The following is a 14,553-nucleotide window of genomic DNA, read 5'->3' on the forward strand; positions in this document are numbered from 1 at the left end:
TAACTAGAACATGCTTGAGAAGAAGCGTAGTAGACATAAGAACATTTGCCTTTATTAGACTTATGTACAACAGTGGTTCCTTCTGTTGAACAGTCACATCCCTTACAAATACAGCTAAACAGGTAAACAGAGGGAAAGATGCAGTCATTACAAATGACAAAAGAAGAGAAACATTGTTGGTGAGCGAGAGAGTAGATGTACCTGATAGCTGACCTGATTACTGGACATTAAACAGGTATAGTTGGTCTGAAAACAAGGCCCATTTTCAAAAGCAGACAGATGCATATCAACTGCAAAAAGTTTTTCAAAATAACAATTACAAAACAGAATGATGGGGGAAAAAACRATGCACTCCCTCAAAGAACCTGGTATACCCTTCTCAGTGCAAAGAAAGGTACATTTGATGGAGCAAAAATATCAGTTTAAAGCTGACAGTRCATTTAATATAAACATCGAAACACAATCAATAACCCTAATAATACACATTTAATTAAATTCTGATCTTCTACCTCTTAAGATTCCTTCAATGACGACAGTATTCCGATTTGGCTTCGTTAGTTCCCATCCAGTGTACTAGTATCGCCTTTACAGTAAAAATGCAGCACAGAAATAAACATGTCAGAGACATTTTAACTTGAAATGAGTCACAACCAGTCTTTCCTAGACMTCCAAAAACAATAATTTGTTCTTCAACCTTGAATTAAAAATGACAACTTTTCCCTGACTTCTCCCATTTTCATAAGCTCACCTCATCCAAATAAAAAAGGTAAAAACTAACTAAGCAGATCTGTCAATCCACACAATCTGACAGTGAAGACTTTTCAGCATTTTTAGGTTAATATGTACAGCGTTGAAAAATGATTTCAGTGGGAATTCCATTCATTATGTGTCCTCAGAATTCTGAAGATCATGCTCTGCTCTTTTTAAAGTAATATGAACAAATGTTTAAAAAAAAAWTAAAAAACATGTATAAAAATAAATAAAAATTGGCAAGTAAATACATCTGGGTTGTTCCACGAAATGAGTCCCTTTTGCGTCCCTTTGATATTTCAAGTACAAATTGTGCAAGTGTCCTTCAATATAGATGTAACATTCAATAAATCAGATTTTTAATATAAATAAAGACTTGCTAAAGTGTGCATCTRTGACTTCTAGGAATATTTTAACCCACTTAACCCCAAAACGTCTCCAGGTTTTCACCATCATTGTAAAGCCCGAGTTTTTGTGTTGCTTTGACAGTCATTTCTGAAAATAATTTGGTTCATGTTATTAGTGATTCATTGGTAAAAAAAAAAGAGAATGGCCCTCATTTTAATGTCATACCCTGTTACGTGAACTGAACTCTCGTTATTATATGGTGAAACTATTCCTTTAAAAAAAWWATAATAATAATACTTTCAAGAGACATTTAACATCTAATATTCAAATCATAGTGTAAAAGCAGGTGAGATGGTTTTACTATTTTTGGACATTTTCTGGTGTTTTGTGGTGGAAAACTGAGCAGGTCGAGCATAACACGTCAACCCTGTTACCCATAGACAGACAGGCTAGAATAACACGTCAACCCTGTTACCCATAGACAGACAGGCTAGAATAACAAGTCAACCCTGTTACCCATAGACAGACAGGCTAGAATAACACGTCAACCCTGTTACCCATANCAGACAGGCTAGAATAACACGTCAACCCTGTTACCCATAGACAGACAGGCTAGAATAACACGTCAACCCTGTTACCCATAGACAGACAGGCTAGACATTTTCTAACAATAACATTTTTGGGGTAAAGCTTTCATTCAATKGCCMCTCCCTGTTGCACACAACAAGCTTCCATTTGCCCTGTCACAAGGGGATTTATGGCTGATTTAAGATGAAGTCGTCAACTCTGCTACTTTATTTGGCACTTAATAGGCACTTACTATAGTTATTTTTGTATTTAACCTCTTGACTTTTTTTCAATTAAGTTGAACATTTGCTCTTTATGACAGAATGTTAAAATACGTTTTTTTTTAACCAAATTACACTACTCAAAAGGCACTGTATCGGTGGGATGACTCATCTGCTTTGAACTAAAAGGCTGTTGAGCCAAGCCACACAATGGCAAAGTAAGAGAGATTGAATGGTCATATTTCAGTGTGTTCATTATGCGAGAGACTGTTTTGGATGAAGACAAATATTGCAGTGAAACAAAACTGCTTATTCATTGGCTCCCACCAATACAGCATTGTCTGAAGTACATTTTGGTTTATTTTCCACATTCCACCTGAAACACTGTTCCCCAGCTGACCCTCTTTGGGATATGGGATGCCTCTCCCCACCACACGCTCCTGACTAACTTACAGGTTAGCCTCATGCTTACTGGTCACATAGTAATCCAATGGGGATCTGTAGACTATAAAAAAAGAGAATTAAAAAGGAAACACTGCATGGATGAATAAGATCCTATCAAGCAGCCTGACACGCATGTGGAATTAGACCATCTTCAAAATAAAATATGACCAAGCCTTGACATCTTGGCTTAATCAAATGATAAAATGTTATAAACCAATTTGTAAGTCGCTCTGGATAAGAGCGTCTGCTAAATGACTTAAATGTAAATGTAATAAACATGACTTAAAACATAAATATTTCTTAAAAATTAAAGAAAAGTTCAGGAGGAAGACTATCTAGTCAAGCGTTTCTGGTGAGGCTGAGGCATCTGGCAGTGGTCTTTCAGGTTATGATGTGGGATAAGAGGTTAGGGTTCGTCCTGACAGGGAGATAGGAGGGTGTTTAGAGGGGAAGAGATGCCAGGCTACGTGGTAGAGGACTCAGAGTAAGGGAGGAACTTGGTGAGTTTGTTTGGGGAGCTGGGGCTGAGGCACTCGGAGTCCTCACTCATCTTAAAGAAGTCCTCCTGGTCCCTCTTTCTCTGGTTCAGCTCTTCCTCCAGAGCCTGGGAGAGATAGAGGGCGGAGAGAGGGGGAGGGGAGAAATAGGGTGAGGGAAAGAGGAGAGAGATGGGTAGAGAGAGATCAAAGCAATGGCAACTCCAGTACTGGATATTAATGTAAATTTTACAACTTTTCAATGTCAACGATATTAACTGTCTGGGACTAAAACAATTCCATTGGATACCGTTTTCCTGGGCTTGAGCTGCTCCCTCCACTCATTGAGCTGGTGGTTGTGCTGCTCATCCAGAGACTTGAGCCTCTGAGTCTCGTTCTCAATCAGCAGGTGGCACTTCTCATTCTGCATGCACACACACACACACACACACACACACACACACACACACACACACACTAATATTAAANACACACACACACACACACACACACACACACACTAATATTAAAGCTGTACTTGTGGAATGTATTTTCTTTACAAACCCACTGAATTTGTGGAGTTACATTTTATTATATATTTATGCCACCACTCTAGGCATTGGGGGGGAAAGGGGGGAAAAGAGAGAGAGCGAGAGATGTACTGTGGTCACCTGTAGCTGCTCCAGCTCCATGACATTGCCTTCACACTGGCCAATCATGTCCCTCATCTGGCTCTCATGCTTCTGCTGCTGGTGCAGCCGCTCAGCCTTCTGACGCTTCTCCTCCTGCTGGGCAAACTGGGGAGGTGCACACACACACACGAAAGAGGGGGAGACAGAGGGATGAGAGATTAGTTTACAACCCTGAGACAGTTCTGTGATATGAATACGATATACACTACATGACCAGAAGTGTGTGGACAGCTGCTCGTYGAACATCTCATTCCAAAATCATGGGCATTAATATGGAGTTGGTCCCCCCCCTTTGCTGCTATAACAGCCTCCACTCTTCTGGGAAGAACAAAATGGTCCACTAGATGTAGGGACTTGCTTCCATTCAGCCACAAGAGCATTAGTGAGGTCGGGCACTGATGTTGGGCGATTAGGCCTGGCTCGCAGTCGGTGTTCCAATTCATCCTAAAGGTGTTTGATGGGGTTGAGGTCAGGGCTCTGTGCARGCCAGTCAAGTTCTTCCACACCGATCTCGACAAACCATTTCTGTATGGACCTCGCTTTGTGCACAGGGGCATTGTCATGCTGAAACAGGAAAGGGCCTTCCCCAAACTGTTGCTAGAAGGTTGGAAGCACAGAATCGTCTAGAATGTCATTGTATGCTGTAGCATTAAGATTTAAGCCCAAACCTTGAAAAACAGCCCCAGAACATTATTCCTCCTCCACCAAACTCCTGGCATCTGCCAAACCCAGATTAATCGGTTGGAMTGCCAGATGGTGAAGAGTGATTCATCCACTGCTCCAGAGTCCAATGGCGGCGAGCTTTACACCACTTCAGCCAACACTACACATTTCAGCACTCGGCGGTCCCGTTCTGTGAGCTTGTGTGACCTACCACTTCACAATAACACCACTTACAGTTGACCAGGGCAGCTCTAGCAGGGCAGAAATTTTATAGACTGACTTGCTGGAAAAGTGGCATCCTATGACAGTGCCACGTTGAAAGTCACTGAGCTCTTCAATATGGGCCATTCTACTGCCAATGTTTTTCTATGGTGATTGCATGTCTGTGTGCTCGATCATTCTTCTCTAGCCATCACTTGCACAACTTTTCTGATATAAGTATCCATTTGAATAGACATCACAGACATCACAGCCAGCCAGCCAGCGAGACAAACTGTACTGTATCGTGTGTGTTCCTGCTGGTACTCATCGAGCTGGCTGGGTGGTTCTTCTGCCCCCTGGAGCCTAACCTTACTCCCTTTACTATCTACCTCTCTAACCTACACTTGACTTCATCCCATGGCTACACTTCAAGTTACATTTTGTTCCTACATTTACAACGGCAGTCTTCACCCTACTCATCCTCTTCCCTCGTTTCTCCGCCTCTCTCCACCCAGACATTCTGTAGTTCTCTTGTACCTGTTTGATCTTCTCGCGGTCCTCCGAGGCGCTGCCCGTGGAGTTGATGCGGAGGCTCTTCTTGAACATGACCATGCGGGTCTTGCCCTCACTGCGCTGGATCTTGGGCATGCGACCCTTCTCCTGCTGCTGCCGGGCCTTCAGCACCTCAATCATCCGCTGGTTATAGCACTGCATCTGCTCTTGTTCCTGGGGAGACAAAAATAAAATGACTATTTTTAACCTTTATTTAACTAGGCAAGTCAGTTAAGAACAAAATTATTTTACAATAGGGCCAAACCCTAACGACGCTGAGCCAATTGTGCGCCTGGACTCGAACCAGGGTCTGTGGTGATGCCTCTAGCACTGAGTGCCTTAGACCACTGCGCCACTCGGGAGCCCATCAAAAGCATAGGTACGGATGAGGATGCGCACACACACATATTGCAAAGGTCAGGGTTTGTTTTGAGGCTTTGCCAGCCACACAGACAGGGTTACTGTACTGTACCTTCTCATGCTTCTTGAGCAGCTGGTGGCGTTGGAGGAAATACTGGTCTTTGAGCTGCTGTTTCAGCAACTGGTGCTTCTCATGAAGGTTCTTCTCCTCTAGGTCCCAGATAGTAGCTTCCCTTTCTGAGGACGGAAAAGTAGAGAGAGTGAATGATAGACTTCTGAAAGCAGCTGAAATAAGAGAAAGAGTGATATTACATTGACAAATCGGAGGGGAGATTGTAATCACTCTGAATGAGTAAGCATCTGTTAAAAGTTATTGAGGAGGAGAGGGCTTGAACAGATCAAGGGTGTACAGTACTTTAACTGAGCTCAGAGAGTTGTATTCCCTGTGAAGGGGCTCTGACTAGACCACTCTCACTGGATCAGCCAATGTCATTGTGATAAGTGTTGATGGCACCCAGACATCAAGTGTGTGATGCTGTACCTCTGACGAGATGTTGTTTCTTGTCGAGACACTGCCTCTCCGTCTCGGAGATATCCCTCTTGTTCTCTGAGATTATGCTCTTCAGCGTTGTGTCCAGGTGGTTCTTCTGGTCCGACAGGAAGTTCTGCTCCTGAAGCACAGGAAACAGGAAGTGATGAGACGTTAGCATTTGAACTGGATTTAGACATCAGTGTTCGAGTGAAAGAGAAAGCAGCTTGTATTTACCTCTGTTTCCTTCATCTGTGTAAAGCTGTTCATTCTCTGTTTCATGGCATCTTTCCGGGTCTTTCTGGGGAGCTTCTCAACCTCATTCTTCACCTGGAAAAATTGTAATATACATGGACTTAATGTTAATAACAATACCTCCTTCATTTTTAAACTAATCACCCACACACTTGATACACACACACACGCCTTACTATGCCAGCAGCATACCACCCTGCATACCACTGCTGGCTTGCTTCTGAAGCTAAGCAGGGTTGGTCCTRGTCAGTCCCTGGATGGGAGACCAGATGCTGCTGGAAGTGGTGTTGGAGGGCCAGTAGGAGGCACTCTTTCCTCTGGTCTAAACAAAGATCCCAATGCCCCAGGGCAGTGATTGGGGACACTGCTCTGTGTAGGGTGCCGTCTTTCGGATGGGACGTTAAACGGGTGTCCTGACTCTCTGAGGTCATTAAAGATCCCATGGCACTTATCGTAAGAGTAGGGGTGTTAACCCCGGTGTCCTGGCTAAATTCCCAATCTGGCTTCATTCATCCCCCTCCTCTCCCCTGTAACTATTCCCCAGGTCGTTGCTGCAAATGAGAATGTGTTCTCAGTCAACTTACCTGGTAAAATAACAGATAAATAAAATAAATAAATAAATAAACATACTTGTGAGGACTTTTTGGGGAGCAACAATTGATTCCAAACCCCTAAGCCAGAAAAAGCCTTTTTACAAGTGAGATCCTCACTTCTCTGAATTTTAGTTGGTTTAGGTATAGTAAAACATGTACACACACACATATATTCTCTCTCTCACCTCCTTCTTCTTGTGCTTCATCTGCTCCTGGAACTTGGTGTAGTCGCGGTCCTGTTCGGCGCGGATGCGTTTGGTCTCGTCCCTGAGCCTCACGGTGTGGTCGGTCTCCATCTTCTCAATGGTCTGCTTCTGGTGCTTCTCCAGGGTCTCCAGCTCCGTGTCGTAGTACTTCTTCTTCACCTGGGAGGAGCAGAGAAAGAAATTGAACACCTTCACCATGAAATAAACTATCACCATATTTATATCATAAGTAGCCATGATCCTGGTCATCCAGATGGGCTGGAAGGAGTTAGCTGGAGAGGGGTAGTAGAGGTTACTGTGGAAAGTAGAATGTACATTTTATTTTTATATAAATTTGTAAAATGTCAAAAAAGGGTATCAGAGATAATATCCCACAATTAATAATAATACATTATTATTATTATTATTATTATTATTAGGTGGGTGCTTGACACTGACAGATTTTTAAGTTATTCATTTGTTAATTGACAGACATGACAGAGGTTTTCTTCGTCTTATATTTGTCTTGGCGAGGGGGATGTAGAAAAAGGATTCCATTAGACTGATATCCAGTGGGAAGGGTTGACGCAACATCGGCGGGGGGAAGTTGATGCGAGATGGCGGGGGGGGCGTTTGACACGACGGGAGGGGGCGTTGACACGGCAAGGGGGCGTTGACCACGCACGGCGGTAGGGGCGTGACACGGCAACGGCGGGGGGGGGGGGTTTACGACCACGCGGTGGGGTTGTGGGTGACGCGCACGGGGGGGGGGGGGGGGGGGGGACGTTGCAACGACACGGCGGGAGGTGGGGGGCGTTGACACGAACTGCGGGGGGCGTTGACACGGCACGACGGGAGGGGCGTTGACACGGCACAGGCGGAGGGGCGTTGACCACGGGCACGGCTGGGAGGGGACGTTGAACACGGCACGGCGGGGGGGGGGGCCTGTTGACACGGCACGGCGGGCGTTGACAACGACACGGCGGGCGTTGACACGACACGGCGGGCGTGACACGACGGCGGGCGTTGACACGAACGGCGGGCTTGACACGACACGGCGGGCGTTGACACGACACGCGGGCGGGGGGGAGCGTTGACACGACACGGCGGGGACAGAGGGACAGGTTGATGTGACAGTAGTGACGTGGGTATTAGTGTGAACTCAGGGAGTCCCTCCTTAAAATAAAAAAGAGTGAGAGATCTAATATCATTGGGTGTTGGTGGATTGGGGAAGGAGGAATTCTGGGATTTCTTCCATTAGTGGTGGAGGTAAAGGAAGACCAATGGTGTGTGTCAGAGGCTTCTATCAGTGCAAACACTAAATGAGGGGGTGTGTGTGTGTAGAGCTACGTTCATCTCCTGGTCGAAGCGTGCGCCTGCATTTGCTCTCTTTGAGCGTCCAGCTTGGTGTTGAGTAAGGCCTGAGCACGGTGCTCCTCCTTCTGCAGCAGACGCAGGTCCCGCAGCTCCTGACGCCTGCGCGGACACCACACACACACAAAGTTCAAATATTCTTACTGTCATAGGTCTTGACTTTCACATACTTTGACAGTAAAAACACTGGGAGATATTGACATTTCATAAAAAGACTTTGGAGGCAAATAATGCATCAAAGAACTAATAAACAGTCGGTCACAGGCATTGTAGACTGAATCAGTTATAAACAGTCAGTCAAGCATTGTAGACTGAATCAGTTATACTACAGTAGTCCACAGATTGTAGAACTGAATGGCAGTTATAAACAGTCAGTCACAACATTGTAGACTGAATCAGTATTAAACAGTCAGTCACAACATTGTAGACTGAATCAGTTATAAACAGTCAGTCACAACATTGTAGACTGAATCAGTTATCACCATGACACAAAAGATCCTTTCATATTAGAAGACAGAATATATTCTCTCCATGAGATAAGAGGAGAGTTTAGGGAATAGTCTTGCTTCCTCCATGACGATGACAACAGAGAGCTTAGATATGAGAGGAATCTGACTACCAGATAGCAAGTGTGTGAGTGACAGTGTCTGAACCATAGATTGAACTGATGAACCAACACAGGGTGTGGTGTCACATTATCACCACTAGATAGCAGTGAGAACACTAGGCTACTGGCTCAAGGTCTTCAAATGAGGGAGAATGACTGTTCAGAACAGTGAACACTGATTGTAAACCCCTCAATTTCCAGATTATCTATGTCGTCGATTGCGGGGGATTTAGGGAGTCATAATAGTCATGTGAAATAGTGAAATATTTGTCCCATATAAAACCAGTGACTGGTATACATTGTGTTTACTAGTAAACTAAATATCTTATCACTGTTAGGGATTTATCACAATCCTTCCTTATCACTAAGGAATATAGAATGTTCCATGCCTTGTTGTTCACACGACTCACACTGATCTGTGGCAATTGTCTCATCTATTGACATTTGCAATTTTTCAGCTGAATTCTTTTCAGATGAAGTCTAGCCACTTGTTGCTGTCACAAAGCTCCTCTTGTGTATTTGTGCACTGATCTCAAAGGGAAAAGAGCAGACCAGGATGCCCAAAATAGTCTGTTTACATTAGGGACATCCGAACACGGCCCAGGCTCTCAACAACTCAGTGTACCAGAGATCCTGTTTTATACAGAGAGACGAAGTAGACCCGGCCCTTTCTCCTGACCTTGATTCAGGGAGAAAACACGAAGGGTTTACCAGGAAGCAGTGAGACTTGCCTGAGAAACCTCATCTCTTCATCTTTCTTCTCATCATCGCTGATGATCTTGGATGTGGTCACACTGACCTGCACGCCGTCGATGACAAACTTCCTGGTGCGCTTCAATGTCTTATTGGAGAAGCGAGAGTCCTGGAGGGGGGAAGGGAGTACTTTAACTTTTTGCACATCGTTACAACGTTTTGTCTCCATTATTTTGGAATGTGTGCAAGTGTAATATTTACTGTTCACTTTTTATTGTTTATTTCACTTGCAATAAAGCCCCTTGAAAATGAGAGAAAAAGAGAGAGACGGAGAGACGGAGGTAGAGAGGTGGAGAGTGATTAAGAGGCTACTATATAGAGTAAGGCTTCGTGTGTTTAGTGTCACAATTGGGTGACTGACTGCAGCAGTGTTGTTTACACTGTTAAGACCATTTTTAAATCAGGAAATATAGTCCGCTTCATGTTTTGTTTCCTTTCCTTGAAACATGAGAACAACACACTAGTGTCTTTAAAGGAGAAGGTGGTGAATGGAGAACACTGTATAGCCTGCCTGCCAGTTGACAGGAAAGAGCAGTACTTGTGTAAGGCTATGTGATCCTGCTGGGCAGGTTCCTCTATAATCACACTGCTCTGCTGCACAGGGAGGGAGAGCCAAGCAGGAAGTGAGATTCTCTCTGACAACAGAGCTCTGTCAACCCCCAATACAGTACAAAGATAGACAGGCTCCACACTGGTTCTTACTGAGTCAGACCTACTCCTGTCTCTCCCCAGGAAGAGTAGCACGACCCTGGGTGACACGGCTACCTTTCTAAATTCTTAGTGGAAATAATAATCATCCTATTGATGAAAAATGAAAGTGTATAGGGCCAGCTGAACAAACTCTGTTCTCTCTACATCTCTCACCAGAGAAGTAAACATGTCCTGCTGTGGCCATTCTAAACCTTTGACAGAGACACTGTGTGTGTGTGTGTGTGTGCACACTGTGCATATGCATGTGAATAAGTGAGCACACATCCAGTGTTCTCAGAGGGCCCAGGGGTCTGTAGAGCAGCAGCAGCTCAGCTGGGGMCTCTCATTTTGGCTATAGCCTCCCTCTCTGTGATCTCTCATACATCTCCATTCATAAACCCCTGGTCCTCCTGACCTGCCCATCTCTCCTGAACACAACCTCACACTTACTGTTACTGGGGCTAACACAAAAATCCCATTCATTTAGCCCAGTGAAAGAAAAAAAAACTGCTGAATAATCTGTTGTGGAAAAAAGACATATCACAAACGGAACACATGTCCAACAATGAATAGAACTCCAGTGATGGCCAGTCCATAAACAACCAGAAACTMCCCCGGCAACAATGAATAGAACTCCAGTGATGGCCAGTCCATAAACAACCAGAAACTCCCCCGGCAACAATGAATAGAACTCCAGTGATGGCCAGTCCATAAACAACCAAAAGCTCCCCCAGCAACAATCGCCGCATAGAAACGACATCCACAATTCTGAATACTGAATAAAGCTCAAGACAAAGAGCCATTGGTCATAATGAATGGAAAATGGAATCACATTAATTCAAACAGACTTGGCATTAAAGGATGGATGTGTCCATTTCCCAGAGAACAGTAGTTTGATTCCATCTCAGAGCCTTTTTTGCTAGAAATGCAGCTTTTTTTTTAACTTAAAAAGATCAGCTTGTAGTCAGTGGAGTTCCAGTGCTTGACAAGAACCAAAATGGATGAATTCAGGTTATGGATAGTTTAAAGGGGCAATCTGCAGTTGCTACATCCATTTGTGGACTTATCAATGAATGATATGTACCCATTGATTCTTGAAGAATATAACTTAGAAATGCCTCATGAGCTTAGTTCAGCTGTCATACCCCATCATAACCAAAAATATAAGCTTGTTTAAAGAAAGTACATTTAAACAAACACTGTAGCCTCAAAACATGGTTAAAACTATAATGTTGATATCATGGATGATCAGTCCTTGCATCCATAGCTCTGTCAATGAGCCCCATCCCTCAGCTTTTTACCCAGAAAGCGCAGGCAAGACGCTTCGTTATTGTTTCAAATGCTGATTTCCGTTTTAAAGCAGCACTACGCAGAAATCGCTACTCCATTTTCTGGTCGCCAAAATTCTAATAGTTCACTTAATTTCAGTTTATGTAACAAAACAAGTATAGTGTAGAGAATCATTGTACCATGTAAACCGCTGTGAAATATACATAAACAAAAATATTATTTTCAGCAGTTTGAAGCTGGTGTACAAAACCGAAAATAAAAGATGCAAAAACGAAACTTAATGGGAAGCATAGAAAGTCTGGTGACTTTTTAAAAGGACATGGGGCATAGAGCAAAATTAGCACAACTCATTTCCTGCAATTCTACACATTTTGCCATAGAGTGGAGAGAAATGTTTGCAGTTTTTAATATGACATCTGAGTGACACTGACTTACAAAATCAATGGGCCCCCTGGCCGATAATTCGACCATGAGAACAAGTTCAAATAGCTGACATTTAAACTAACTTAGCAATCAAAAAAATACTGGCATGTGACTATCAGGGACTGACATAACAAGAGAAAACTGTTGATGCACAACCACATTTCAAAATTCTAGTATTCTGACTCGCAACAGTAAGTTGAGATCTCGACTGTTCCTAAAATTGATCCGAGGGCCATCAAAAGGAGACAGCCAGTTGCCCATCCCTACTCTACTCCATCATACCATCTTTGAATGGTCATTTTTTCTCTTTAGAAGTTCGGGTTTAACCAGTTTCATCTTGATAAAGAATGCCAAACATGTGAGAGTATAACTAAAGCTTCACTAGGGCTAATTATCTCCAAACCTTGAATAAAGTAACATAACAAAACTGAAGCTCACTCACTAGTGTTTCCAGTGATTATGTTAATGAGAGCTCAACAACCTCTGCATACTCAAAACAGTTGCTTTGTGAGTAGGTGTTAACCGTGGAATGTGTTAACCATGTTCACAGGTAGCCATTGTTATGTAAAATGCCGCCCAGGGAAGTCCCAGCGGTCTCACCCCAAGTCAGAGCAGGTACACCAGGGCAATAGCTCAGTAAGCCACTGGAGCCTGGTCGTGGAAATAATCACATAGACTTTTTGGTAAAAGACTGGGGTAAATCTTCAGTGGAATGTGACATTAAACATTGCATTACTCACCACCCTGGAGGAGAGGGTCCCGTCGTCCTTGTTGACTGACATGTCTCCTGACAGGTTGAGGCTGATGTCCATGCTCTCAGAGGCAGACATGCTTCCCGCGTCAGAGTACCTCTTGGAAATTCTGTCATTGGCATTGTGGTGGGGCATCAGGTTATCCATGTTAGCCCCTATAGAGGCCCTCTCCGGAGGCCCACTCCTCATGCTGCCATTCATCCCGATCAGAGGTGTGGGGTCTGGGGTAAGGGTGCTGCTGCTGCCCTCCTCCTGGCTTTGGGGTATCTCTGGTACCTCTACCACTTTGGGCTGTGCCAGCAGGGGTGGGTTCTCGGTCTCGGGGGTGTCCACGGGCTTGCCCTCGTCCGAAGTGGGGGTGCTCTTCCCATCCTCGATGCCTGAGTCAGAGGCAGTCTTACCGGAGGTCTCGCTCTCGGGCTTGTCCGAGTCCACAATGCTGATGCCATCGTCGGGGAGTTGTCGGTCCATCAGCTGGTCATCGACCTTGTGGGGTGGTCTTAGGGGGAGTTTGGCCTCGTCCACCACAGGGGTTTTGGAGGGTGTGTCTGTGGGTTGGTCCCCGTCTAGACTAGACTGAGACGGGTCCTTGTCTGGAGACTGGAGAGAAGAAAGGAGAAGAAATCCATTGTTATTTGAGGCTGTCAGCAGCCAGAGGCACCTGCAGTGCCAATGTTGAAAGTAATCGCTCTAATATGAGCCAAATTAAATGGATGTAGCCTTAATGCCTAATAGTCTTAGTCTCTTGGCTTCATATTGCAGCAGAAAGCTGGTATTGACCTTTAGTGGTACTGTCTCGTGGAATGCAGTTATTCCCGTTTAAACTCCGACCTACATCAAGTCCCTCTGCTCTGCTCTGAGAACCTGAGATGAGTATGATCTGTCTTGGAGCGTTAAGCAAACAACGTCATCCGCCATATTTACGACTGCGGCCAGCCTTTCAATTGGCTCCTCTAAACACAACTGGATTCTAGGATTCTGATTCTAGGATTTGCGTGTGCAACAAATGAATGTGATTTATCAAACTCTCCCCTGCCTTGGTATCAGCTTTAAGATGAAATAGGCTATTATGCCACGCTCATATCACCAAACAATACTGTAGCCTACCCATACTGTCATAGGTTACCAGTCTATTTACTTTCGAGCATAGTTAGCTATTGAATGAGCGATGGATAAATGGTAGCATGGTTAGCTATTGAATGAGCGATGGATAAATGGTAGCATGGTTAGCTATTGAATGAGCGATGGATAAATGGTACCATGGTTAGTTATTGAATGAGCGATGGATAAATGGTACCATGGTTAGTTATTGAATGAGCGATGGATAAAATGGTATCCTGGTTAGTTATTGAAGAGCGATGGATAAATGGTATCTGGTTAGTTATTGAATGAGCGATGGATAAATGGTATCCTGGTTAGTTATTGAATGAGCGATGGATAAATGGTATCCTGGTTAGTTTATTGAATGAGCGATGGATAAATGGTATCCTGGTTATTTATTGAATGAGCGATGGATAAATGGTATCCTGGTTAGTTATTGAATGAGCGATGGATAAATGGTATCCTGGTTAGTTATTGAATGAGCGATGGATAAATGGTATCCTGGTTAGTTATTGAATGAGCGATGGATAAATGGTACCTGGTTAGTTATTGAATGAGCGATGGATAATGGTATCCTGGTTAGTTATTGAATGAGCGATGGATAAATGGTATCCTGGTTAGTTATTGAATGAGCGATGGATAAATGGTAGCCTGGTTAGTTATTGAATGAGCGATGGATAAATGGTAGCCTGGTTAGTTATTGAATGAGCGATGGATAAATGGTAGC

The 14,553-nt window shown here is 44.0% G+C and overlaps 1 protein-coding gene across 1 annotated transcript in view; it reads right to left on the bottom strand.

Annotated features, from left to right (window-relative positions):
- Positions 1 to 30: 30 nt before the first annotated feature.
- LOC111950998 (serine/threonine-protein kinase 10-like) overlaps positions 31 to 14,553 on the bottom strand; it is a 53,449-nt gene continuing 38,926 nt past the window's right edge. The window contains 12 exon segments of the mRNA XM_023968952.2: positions 31 to 2,934; positions 3,117 to 3,230; positions 3,478 to 3,603; positions 4,900 to 5,088; positions 5,387 to 5,511; positions 5,816 to 5,945; positions 6,041 to 6,133; positions 6,837 to 7,016; positions 8,187 to 8,210; positions 8,213 to 8,312; positions 9,549 to 9,679; positions 12,714 to 13,325. Of these exon segments, the coding sequence (XP_023824720.1) occupies positions 2,794 to 2,934; positions 3,117 to 3,230; positions 3,478 to 3,603; positions 4,900 to 5,088; positions 5,387 to 5,511; positions 5,816 to 5,945; positions 6,041 to 6,133; positions 6,837 to 7,016; positions 8,187 to 8,210; positions 8,213 to 8,312; positions 9,549 to 9,679; positions 12,714 to 13,325 (1,965 nt within the window). The 3' untranslated portion in view covers positions 31 to 2,793.

Source organism: Salvelinus sp. IW2-2015, linkage group LG23 (assembly GCF_002910315.2).
Source record: "Salvelinus sp. IW2-2015 linkage group LG23, ASM291031v2, whole genome shotgun sequence".
NCBI classification, from domain to species: Eukaryota; Metazoa; Chordata; class Actinopteri; order Salmoniformes; family Salmonidae; genus Salvelinus; species Salvelinus sp. IW2-2015.